This window comes from Chamaea fasciata, unplaced genomic scaffold, assembly GCF_029207755.1.
Source record: "Chamaea fasciata isolate MVZ Bird 193981 ecotype frontalis unplaced genomic scaffold, bChaFas1.0.hap1 SCAF_3, whole genome shotgun sequence".
Taxonomy (NCBI): domain Eukaryota; kingdom Metazoa; phylum Chordata; class Aves; order Passeriformes; family Sylviidae; genus Chamaea; species Chamaea fasciata.
In genome coordinates this window covers 69,673,122-69,685,362 of record NW_027094088.1, presented here as the reverse complement: position 1 = coordinate 69,685,362, position 12,241 = coordinate 69,673,122, and the positions used below count along the sequence as shown (strand labels likewise).

General features: G+C 45.6%; 1 protein-coding gene across 1 annotated transcript in view; it reads right to left on the bottom strand.

Moving 5' to 3' along the window:
• The window catches only part of SCML4 (Scm polycomb group protein like 4), a 43,364-nt gene that overhangs the window by 19,460 nt on the left and 11,663 nt on the right, over positions 1–12,241 (bottom strand). The window contains exon 4 of the mRNA XM_066180510.1: positions 9,180–9,377. Coding sequence (XP_066036607.1) covers positions 9,180–9,377 — 198 coding nt within the window. The remainder of the gene's footprint in view (positions 1–9,179; positions 9,378–12,241) is intronic.

The following is a 12,241-nucleotide window of genomic DNA, read 5'->3' as shown; positions in this document are numbered from 1 at the left end:
CAGCACCAGCCCGTTCCTTTTAGCTCCATTGCCCGTCCAGACATTCAGGACAATGAAAACATGATGTCACCCCTTAGCAGATGTTTCTTTATGGTGTCAACACCACTCTCTGGTGCCTGCATTTGCCCCAGCTGGGCAAGGACCAGGCCTTTTCCACACCAACCCGTGGCTGCCACGCTTTGGCTGGACAAGGAAAACATTCCTGGGAGTGTCATCTGGTTTGTGGCAGCAGAGCCGAGCTGCTCGCAGCTTGCCAAGGCGGAGCGGCACGGAGACACCTCCCCGGGGAGTCCCAGCATCCCTGAGGCTGCTGCAGAGAGGCAGAGAGAGAGCAGGCAGCCCAGGGCATCCGCCAACAGCGGGCCAGGGCTGTCACGCCTGTGGTTTTTAGTCTATGGGAGAACATTTGCATGGGTTATAGGAACACACAGTTGCATCCACAGGGGAAAAAAAGGGGGGGCTTAGTAGTCAGTCAGAACAGGAAAATGTAAATATGCCTCATTCACTTGTGAATGCAGATATGATGAACACTGAAACTACGGTCACACTGTGGAGATAAAACCTGCAATGAATTCTCCAGGGTTTAGTCTAAGGCTTTACTGCACCGTGTATCATCTAGCTGTGTCCTAGCTGCTAGAAAATATTTTGCAGTAACTGAAATGCTGAGTTCCCCAAGGAGAAGCTGCCAGTCAGTTAACATCAAGAATCTAAATTTTTTTAGAGAATTTTCCAAAATCCAGTGTTGTCCTGATTAGGTCTTCAGCATAAGCAATTTTTTTTCATTATTTAAACAATTTCCCTTGAGTGTTTGCAGCCCAGACAACAGCCACATTGTGTTTAATGCAGTAGAACCAGGGAATGAAACCAGCTGGGAACAGATCAACATGGTTTTATTGTCCAAACTGAATAAAAAGGTAGAGTAAATTCAAAAGCTAGCTGCTGACAAATATATTAGATTTGATAATAAAAGGTGCTTGTGTGAATAAATAACCCATTGAGGATTTATTTCCATTTTTAAAATGCTTGGGGAGGATTGAGTAAATGTATTTTGTTACAATAGAGAGGTTTTAGTCCTATGTTACAGCACAGGCAAATTTTTTAGGCACACGCATGAGTGAAGGCAAAGGGATTTCAATGACACAGGGATCTAGGCTGTAGAAAAAGTCTTCCTTTGGTCTCTTCCACCTGATTTCAGACCTACTCCTCCTTTCTCTTCCCTTCTCCCTTGCCTTTATGTTATACCAAAGTGTACATCATGAAAAGGAGATTTATCAGGGTTGTATAGTTTTGTGTCTTAGCACAACAATGGTTTTGCAATGGCAGAGGAAGATGGGAGAGGCTGAGATTGATCTTTTCAGCTTCCAGCTTCTAGCAGTAGCTAGAGGGGGTTTTCTGTCAAGGTAGTTTATAATGCACTCCATATCCCTATAAATCAGCATTGATAGAAGTCACAAAAAAGCTGTATACAGAATAGACTAGATGAAAATGACTGTGTTATTTGAAAATTTCAAGGTATTATGTACTGGGATTCTTTGCAGAAGAAGTACTTAGTGTATTTCTGTTTTGCTACCACCATGATGAATGTCTCTGAATCATATTGCTTAGTACTGGCTTAAAATATTTAACAGTAATTTTTTTATTGTTTGAAAAACAAATAACTTGAGAGACAAGAAGTGAGATGTCTACAGCAAAATGCAGTGACTGCAAAATAAGCTGTGTTTGCTCCTTAATGAATAAAATAAAAATCTCATAAATAAAATCTCATCCAGAAATTAGGTAGAATAGCACATACAAAGCATGAGCCTGTGCACATGTTTATATGCAAGTATAATATCGTTTGTGAAGTTTTGCCTAATTCCTCCCTGCCCAGTGCTGCTGCTCTGCTGAACTTTCTGGTATTTCTTCTGCCATATAAGTACAACATATATGAGCCCTAACATCTTAGATCTCCTTCACAAAACCTTTGTTTTCCTGTCTTCTCTGCTTCTGCCATCCCTGGCCGGCCTCAGTCCCAGCAGCTAGGAACTCACCTATCCCCCTTTGCTGAGCCTTTTTATCCCCTCCTCTTTCCATGATCCTACAGAGCCAGTTTCCCTCCACATCACTGTGCTGCACTGTGCCATGCTGCTGGGAGCTGGCCTTACCCTGGGACGCCATCCTAGGACTCATCCCCGGACTCACTGCGTTTTCCTTAAATCCAGCTTCTCTGATGAAGACCATAAAGCCACTGCCACCTTCCTCTTTAAGTCACTTCTGTAACCTTTTCTCTTCCATTAACAAACCCACCATAAAGTACCTGTTTCCCGAAGCCACCGTTTGCAGCTTATTTTCAGTCAGAGGACACACTTCTCTTTCCCAGCTGCTGGTAGTGCAACTCCTTGCCATGCACTCTTTCCTTGCTCACTGCTGCCCATGGCCAGCACAAACACCAAACTGCACGTCACCACCAACAATTTGCTTCTGGTACTCTCTTAATTGCTTTAATCCCCTGCTTTGCATTCATTTTGCCAACAGATTAATGTTCTTCAGGAAGATGCTGTGTGTTACTACTTTCTGAAAGTCATTTTGATGTAGTCTGTATAATTACTGCAAACAAATAAATCCTAAGGAGCTGGGGAGCGCTGTTGATTAAACAGTGGCCAAGACTTTTCAAGAAAAAACAGAGGATGTTTTATTTCCATGGAAATGGAAATGCCACTCTGTGTGGGTTTCCATTTGTTTTGTAGTGAACCGGGAAAGGATATAAAGAAACAGAAGGTAGATAAAGACAGATGAGGGAGGGAGGATGATAAAAGGCTAAAAAAGAGAGCAACATGAGGAAGGTGAAAAAATGAGCTGAAAAACTGAAGAACATCCAAGCAAAAATCAGTAATGTCCCATGAAAAAAATTCTGACTCGTTTGAAACCTGTCATATTCAAACACCCTAAATAGCAGAATCCCCTTCCCCAGTCCCAGATGTCTCTGCTTCCTGCCAGGGAGGTGCAAGCCCAGGCCTTGCCATAGGCACCGCATACCAGGCAATCCCAGAAGCAAGGGCCCTCTCATCCAGATTCGCTAGCAAAAGGTCTCCTTTCTTCCAAAACCTTGTTTTATCTTTTACTTAGTAAGTGCTGGATCTTGAGGTTCACCTTTTTTCCCACTCACATCTTCGAAAAAACAGGTGAGTCATATTGGCTTAAGCTTGCAGCAGTTGCATAGGTTTCCCATCACCAGTTCTGGCTTGTGGCCTGCTCATCTGGCGGCTTGAAGTACTGGTATATCGGATCACAGGTATTTGAATCAATATTTTTAAAGTTTAGGAATGGAAATTCCTGTTTCAACTTTAATTTAAGATATTTAAAATAAAAATCTGACTACGAGCTTCAGATATCTTCTAAAGGAATCATAGTGCTCTAGGGAAACGTCTTAACCAGCTAAAACAAAGTTAAAGCTAAACTTGGAGGTAAAACAGAGCGACAATCACATGATTTACCTGACTAGGGATCTGAAAGTGTCCGTGTTTCCTCCACATGACTCTGCTTATAAAGCTTGAATTAAATGCATATACCCAGGGGTATCCTTTTCTGCAGTGGATATGATCTCATCCATCATGCTTCATGCATTTATGCCCATCATTTCATCCACTTTCCTTATGCATACCCTTTGATATGGAGAAATAAAGCTTCCTTAAATTCTATTGCATAGCTTGGCTCTCTTTTCTAACCTCCATGGCTGCAGCCCAGGCAATATCCAGCACTGTCAGTGTCTGTGCCATAGCACTGAGCACATCTTGGGCTGAAGGACAAAGGGCCTTTGGGCTTTTTCTTATTCACTGCTGAGAGCAGAGTGCCTACCCCCCTAGGGGTAACTTTTCAAAAGGGACAAACTTTCTTTCACCCCCTCAAGTCAGTGAAGGTAAAAGAGCCCACCAGAATGTGGGAAGGAGGATTTCCCTTGGGCTGGCTGCTGAAGGGATGTCCGCTTACAGCTTCATTGCTTAGCATCCACAAAGAGATACAATTTCATAAACTTAAAGGAAGAGAAAGAGAATCTTCATTTGTGAGTTAGCAAACAGTAATTTCACATCTTAAAGGTCAGAAAGTTCAATCTATCCAATTCTGCCAATTCTATAGAGTCCAAGCAAAATACATCACAGCTGAATTTTCTCTCTTCCATCCATCTCTTATTTTTCTTCCTCCAGGATTTGCTCCTTAGTGTACATTTTATTAGTTTCTTCTAATCTAGCCTTAAAGGGTCTGAATGCTAAAGCCTCTGCTACCACCCTCATGAAACCCCTCCACAAGAGGGAGCACTGACTGACTCTCTCTTTTCTTTCGACCCCCTGCCTTTACTTCATATCCTTTGGACTGTCCTAAACTGTTCCTGACCCTCCTCTGGGTTGCAACATCCAGCTCCAGCTGCAGTTGCCCCTCCTTCAGCTCTGCCATAGAGATCTCACCCTGGTCGCCTTGTTTCAGGAAGCCAGTCCTTGGCACAGTGCTCCAGCTGCAAGCAGGACCTCAGCACGAGGGTCCTTGGTTGGATGCCTTGCCCTGTGGCCAGGAAGGAAGGAAGGAAGGAAGGAAGGAAGGAAGGAAGGAAGGAAGGAAGGAAGGAAGGAAGGAAGGAAGGAAGGAAGGAAGGAAGGAAGGAAGGAAGGAAGGAAGGAAGGAAGGAAGGAAGGAAGGAAGGAAGGAAGGAAGGAAGGAAGGAAGGAAGGAAGGAAGGAAGGAAGGAAGGAAGGAAGGAAGGAAGGAAGGAAGGAAGGAAGGAAGGAAGGAAGGAAGGAAGGAAGGAAGGAAGGAAGGAAGGAAGGAAGGAAGGAAGGAAGGAAGGAAGGAAGGAAGGAAGGAAGGAAGGAAGGAAGGAAGGAAGGAAGGAAGGAAGGAAGGAAGGAAGGAAGGAAGGAAGGAAGGAAGGAAGGAAGGAAGGAAGGAAGGAAGGAAGGAAGGAAGGAAGGAAGGAAGGAAGGAAGGAAGGAAGGAAGGAAGGAAGGAAGGAAGGAAGGAAGGAAGGAAGGAAGGAAGGAAGGAAGGAAGGAAGGAAGGAAGGAAGGAAGGAAGGAAGGAAGGAAGGAAGGAAGGAAGGAAGGAAGGAAGGAAGGAAGGAAGGAAGGAAGGAAGGAAGGAAGGAAGGAAGGAAGGAAGGAAGGAAGGAAGGAAGGAAGGAAGGAAGGAAGGAAGGAAGGAAGGAAGGAAGGAAGGAAGGAAGGAAGGAAGCCTTTCTCAACCGTACTGCAGGCTCTGCCATCAATCCAAAAGCCCCAAAGACTGCATTAACTTTTTATATTATACTTTGTTGTGGCTGGATGGCTCTGCTCCCTCTTTAAGAGTGACCTTAATGTTTTATTTATTGTTTAAAGGATAATGATCATGGTAGAGGAATATATGAGGCAATAAATGGCCTTTGCAGGTAATTAAATGCTGAGGAGCACTGAAGCTGTTGATAGCCATAAAAGCCATTTATTCAGAGTGTGCTGAGAAGCCAGGAGCACTGTTCCTCATAGCATGCAACAAGACACGATTAAACAAGCCATGGTACTAGAAAGGGGAAAGACAACATTTTTCTTACCCTCTTAGGGCCTGAAACTTCTGAGCTGCTGTTTATTTGGTGCTTGCAACAGAAAATATTGATTGCAATAATTGTGGTTTTCTATCATATTATTTGTTTTTTCCTAGCTCTTTTAGAAGGGCATTGCAGATGTTGGCAAGAATTATTGCCTTCCTTTGACAAATACTCAGATAAAGGCACAGCATGGAAGAGTGGCTTGCCCACATAGTCAATGGGAAACTCTCTTATAAAAATCCAGTTCCCAGGCTAGTGTCTTGCCTACTTAGTCACACTCCTGTTGTGCATTGCTACTGTGCTTGTCATACCAGCTTTTCAAGGGCTTGTGGATAGAAAAAGCTCACCTCCCTACTGAGGCACTAGCATCCTGCTGTGCTTCTGCCCCATATAGATCCCTACTGCCAGTCAGTGCCACAAGAAGAGAAGCTGTTTTCCTGTGGATAGTGGTAGGGAGCTCCACATGGTATCTGTGTTTCCAAATTTGACTTGGCCATGGGGAGAACAGCAAGGTTGGGGACCTTATTCACACACCTTCCTGTCTTTCTCCATGACAAGAATAATACAGGGTGGCCACCGAAGTTCATGCATAAAGTTCTGCTGCAGCCACATGCAGCCATGCTCTATGTGGAGACATCAATTGTCTAACAGGACAACATAGCCAAAACCCAAGATTTGGGACAGAAAGAGCAAGGAAAGGATTGACTGAAAGGGAAAGTAGATGTTTATCAAGCTTCATGCTTCCCACGTAAGAGAAACTTCTTCCATTTCGGTGCCCGCCATCAGGTTAGCCGTAAGTTTCTTAGCAAACATGCTTTCCTCTGAAGAATAATCTAGTATCTCATAGGTGTATGTCAACAGCATGTAGGTGTCCTAGAAATGTACCTTTCACATGCTCCCATCCAATAAGCATGAGACAAATGATGAAATCTGAATGCAGAGTGGAGGCACTTTACAGGATCTCTGTAGGCTTCCCACTTAGCCCCTGCCCCACTCCACAGAGTTTTCTGCACAGGTCACCCAGGTCTTGCCATCATTTTACCTCTAACTGCTCTACCCCAACCATGGAAAATTTTGGGCTGCAGGTCCAGAGGTGCTTTGAACCCAGGCGCTGTGGCGACAGGTAACATCTCAGGATTTGCTGTAATGCAGAACCAGAAGCTGGGGATTTCTCAGATGAAGGTCTGGGAGTTATCCCACAACTGCTCCCCACAAATCACTCTCATGAGCCAGAAGGTCCCTTCACAGCTGAGAAAGAGCCCTGGCGAATGTCCCATGTGAGACATGAGACAGGTGAGGGGCCTTGGCGAGGCAGGCAGAGCGTGGGGCTCAGGTGCAGGGAGGGTAATGCACAGCCAGCAAGGCTCATTGCAGTGGCCCCTGCCCTAGGCACAGCCTGATGAGTGTGCACTTCCTAGGCATGTAAAACATAGTTGTAAGTGATATATGCATATGTCAACAAATCCCACCTGGCCTGTACACAGCCATTAGCATCTGGCAGCTGGCTGTGAGCACAGGTGAATTATGGCTTAGGGGCATGTGCTTTGGGGCAAGGTTAAAAGGTGACTCCTGTATGGGATGAGTGGATTAATATGACTGGACACGATGCCGGCTTCTCTTCTCCCTTCTGATGGTGTAAATCAAGAATAACTGCACCAAAGTCAATACATGGATTAGATTCATTGGTGCAAAGGGGCTGAAAAGCACGTGATTTTAAAAGAAAGGACGCCTCGATTACAAGCTGGGGAACAGAAACAATGAGAAATGTGGCTGCTTTGCATGGCCTCTTGTAGTGCATTTTCATGGCCCTGCTCCTTCCACATGAGTTTTATCCCAACAGGTGCCCTCACAGACCCATCTGCAGCAGAGCTCCTAGAGTCCTCCTTATCACTATTCTGTGGGCAAACCCTGTCTCTGCTCTGCACAGCAGAGGAACCCCCAGGCCAACCTTGCTGCAGAGAAATGCTGGCTCCTGAGAAGGTGGAAGGAGATCTAGGCAATGCAGCATTAAAAATAAACTCAGTGCCTCAATCCAACCTGGCCTTGAACACTTCCAGGGATGGAGCACCCACAGATTCTCCAGGCATCCTATTTCAGTCCCTCACCATTCTTGTGGTAAAGAATTTCTTCCTCATATCTAATCTAAACCTACCTGACTAGCCCAGTCTGCCCAGCCCATGCTGCTTCTGGGGGGTCTAATGATTGCACACACACACCCCACCCCACAGTGGGAGACCCAGGAAGAAGCCTTGCCTACACTCCCATCTCTTGTCTAGTCTGAGGGAAAAATTAAGTTTTGTCCATCCTCAGTGTCTGGGGAGATCCAGCGAGGATGGTGTCAGGGACATCTGCGTTGGAATTTTGTGGGGAGGGAGACACTCAGAGTGTAACAGCAACTGTTAAAACTCTGGCTGTGGAATTGCCTTCCCTCACACACAGCCCTGCCCTAAGAAAGTAAATGCAAATGTACATGCAAATTAAAATGCAAATGCAAAAGCAAATGCCAGGCCTCCTGGGCTGCACTCGCTCAGTGCTACAGAAATCCATTGACCTCTCAGAAGCATTCAGCTTGCTGCAAATGTCCTAGTGGAGGGGAAAGAAAAATACTGCTTTCCAATCTGGGCTCCTGCCTTTCTTCTCCAATGTGTAAGAGTGGCAACTGGATTTCTTTGTACAAAAAGATGATTTCTGCACCATGTGAACAGCCCTCTCCCAGCTTTGGTGAGCAAAGCGCACACTGAGAGTATTCTTGGCAAACAAGTGATTCAAAAATCACGATTGTGGACACAAAAACACCTTCCTCTCATCTGCCAGCATGTATCTGCCATTACACTGAATGCATGAGAGACAGTGTCCTCCCCAAACACCCACAGTGCTGTTAATAAAAGAAAAGGAAAAATAATTTAAGCCAGGAGGAAGCCTGCAAGTGAAATGAAGGTTCATTCCCGTAAGTTACATCTTCTTTCTTTCTAAACTAGCTTTTGCAATGCCATAGTAAGGCCCCAGGGCACTTCCAGCCTCTGATTGCAGATGGGGCTGCAGGCATGTCCCAGCTCCATGGGGGCTGTGTGGGGCCAGCACCCTGTCCCAGAATACAAACAAGGAAGCTCAGGAGTGCCATCCATCTGGGAGCCCAGTGCTAGCCAAGGCAGGTGCCTCTCAGGACCACCAGCATCCACCTCATGCCACAGCTCCTCCAGGAATTACCCCACATGGTCAAGCACTAAGACAGGGACCTTGCTGGTCCCAGAGGGTTTTAAATGAGGAGAAACATCCCTTCGAGTAGCAAAGCAAACCACTTAGCAGTTACAGCTCATTTACGTTTATACTCAAGGATGGAGATGGCAGATTGGGATCCAGTCTGTCTGTGCCACAGCTACCTATATGTACCTTAGGTTTGTGTTAACATAACATTCTGGCCCAAAAATTCTCTGCTGGGGCACCTCAACACTGCAGTTCTCACCTGTACACCTCCACTATAGCCGCTGGGAAAATACTGCAAGTGAGCTCCCTCTGGAAGGGTCCCACAGAGGCCTGCAGTTCCCTACAATACACAGCACAGCACCAAAAAATAAAAGCCAGTCATTTCTTCAGCTCTCTTAAATCTTGAGCCCAAGGTGGTGAAGCAGCCTACCTGCCTCCATCTGTCTGTTTTCATAGCCCTCCGTGCTGTTGGTGACGGCCTTTCCGTACTGCTGGAAGGGCTGGTTGCTGAAAAGGTTGTCACACAGGAGGCTGCGACACAGCTTCTTCAGGAAGCGCAGGACGTACCCGATGCTGTTCACCACCAGCAGGCTCTGCAGGTGCTGCTTCCCCTCAAAAGAAGCTGAAACTGGAAAGCAAAACAGGAGCAATTCAATACCTGTGGATCCATGGCAGAAGGGAGAATGAGAGCAGGGGAAAAAATTTTATTCAAGTATTTGCATGTCTTAAAATATTTTATAAAATCACCCTACCTGAGGCACACGACAAACTGGAGGAGCTTCAGGAGCTGAGTTTGTGTGACCCAGATCACCTTCCCACTGGAGAGCTGAAAGATGCTGACTGGCATGGCCAGCAGTGCAAGGTTTTCTAATATATGCATCCATCTGGAAATTGTACCGTGTGATTGGAAGGAGGCAATTATGATACCCTGGTCTAAGGAAGGGGAAAGAAAGTGATCTGCAGTGATCACCAATAGTGATGGACTGTTAGGCTGACTTCAGCAGTACCCAAGGTTTTTAAAGATAATGGGGAGATGAGAATTAAAGGCATGGTTGGGAATGAATGGAAGGTACCAGGATTGTACTGAAGAGAGAGGTAGCAGCTTCATCGTTGATCTTTATTTACTGAGCTAACTGCATTTATAGGCAAGAGAGTGTTGTCAGCTGTGATCTATCCAGAATTCAGTAAAGTGTGAGAAATCTTTCATTAAATTGGAAATGATTACATATGAGAGGTGGGTCAAGAAATGATAACAAGGTCTGCTGGCAGGAGACCCCAAGTCCCAGAGAGAAACGAGCAACAGTTTGTGCTGGCACAAAAAGATTTTGTGGATGTTGTAAGCTGGCAGACATCATCAGTGGAGAAGAGGTCTGGGAGATTGCACAGAAAGGATCGACTGATTTTGACAAAAATGAGGGGAAAAAAAATCTGGAAAATAAACAGAAATCCATAACTCTTTGAAGAGGCTCAAAGCAACCTGATGGGAGAAGAAATGATAATACTAGCTTATCAGATGCCCATAAAACGGCAAGGTGACACAGTCATGAAAAACTCAGATATATTTCCAGAAGGTGTGAAACAAAATATTTCCAGGAGAGAAAATGGAGTGTTAAAGCCACTATACAGAGTTCTGGAGAAACCTGAGATGGATTGATGGGCATCATTCTGGTCATACAGGCTGTAGAAGGGTGAATTCACCCTTGCAGAAGTGCACAGGCAGACTGCATTGATGTTTGGGGAACAGAAATTTTCCCTGTGGCACTGCAGCCACCACCATCCTGTTATGTGGGACGATGGCAAGACACCTGCACTCCTTTCACTGATCCAGTGATCTTTCTCACCTGAAAGGAACTGTGTATTTCAGCCTAGCAGGATAAGGGTGGCTCTCGTAGAAATACATCTCAGGGTAAGAACAGAGCAATTAGAATTCCTGTGTAAACCTGTCAGGGGACATATTTAGCTAGGAATCGAAAAGGGCATTAGATCCCAGCCATGGGAGGGATGGCAGGGTCAAAACAGACCCACCAGGATCAGCTGTAGCAAGACATATTCGATTTCAACAGGTTTGCAGGGAGGACAACTTTATATGGCTGAGCTCTTCCACCTGGAAGGTTCTTTCCCAATCCTACAGTCTCCCATCACTACTAACAAGAAAAAATTGCAACATTAGACTTACAATTTGGGGATAACTTCAGAGGTTTCCTGAGCTGCTGTGAGGGATCATGCTCCACAGCTGGTTGAGCACTTGTGAGCCAAGCCATGGGAAGATTGGAAAGACCCTGACAAAACTCATCTGTGCTTCTGGGAGTGAGGTGCAATTGCAGAGCCATGCCATGACTAGGAGAAAATTCACCCCTCTTTGATGACTAGAAGAAGCATGAAATTGGGAGAATTGTTGATCAGGTGCTTTTAGTTCAGGTGAAGCTGAAGCTGAGCCAGCTCAGAGGAGCTGAGACCAAGGAGTTTGGCAGGGTTGGAGCATAATATGACTCTCCTGATTGTAATGAAAATCATATATGCAGCACAGAACTAGGCAAAAATTAAACTTTGCACTGAATTGTTTCGGTCTTGTGTTTCTGTGAACGAGCCTGGATCACTCTCAGAGTATTTCTGATGTCCCTTAGGGAAGGTACACCTGTGATTACAGAGAACTTGAGGAGAGGGAAAAAGCACGATTTATGTGCTGCACATAGGGCCAGAGCTTGGGCTCCCACGAAAGAAGGTCCCAGTGGCACAGCTGAGCATCTGCAGTCCCTGCAAAACTGATTGGACTTGCAATTCTTGGCTTTGTGTTTGTGCCTGACTCATCTGCAGCAGTTCATTGGAGAGTGCTCTTCCCATATTCCCATTATTGTTTCATTCCCACTGCATTCCCCATATGCCAAAAGAATGTTGTGACACAAAACTCCTGCTGTGATAGAAGAAAAGTTCATGTTCACACTGAGAACCAGGCCAGGGGATTGGACATGGAAGGTTCATCAGGACACAGCAAGAAGTGCCACTGTGGGAAGATGAGGAGCTGCTGGGAAATTCCCCTTGGTCTTTGATTCTCTCTGATATATTTGTGTAAACTGGGTGCAGTCCTGCTTCATGGGGAATTGCCGTGGGACTTTTGCCACTCCTGCAATGGAGAGCTGGTTTGGCTCATGAACTGCAGGCAGGGGACACACCAACAGCTAAATTCCATAAAGGTTGTCCTTTTGAGAAATACAGAATCACAGAGTTAGAGAAAGATTTTGGCTGGAAGGAACTTTTACAGGTGACTTAGTCCAACCCTCCTGCAATGACCAGGGACACCTTCAGCTAACTCAGATTGCTCCAAGGCCCATCCAACCTGACCTTGAATATATCTGAGTTTGGGGCATGCACCACTTCTATGGGCAACTCTGTTCCAGAATTTTCCCACCCTCATCACATGAGGCATGCATGTGTACTTGTGGTGACAAAGTGTGGCATGAAGTGGGCTGGCCCTGCTGCCCATCCTAGCTGCAT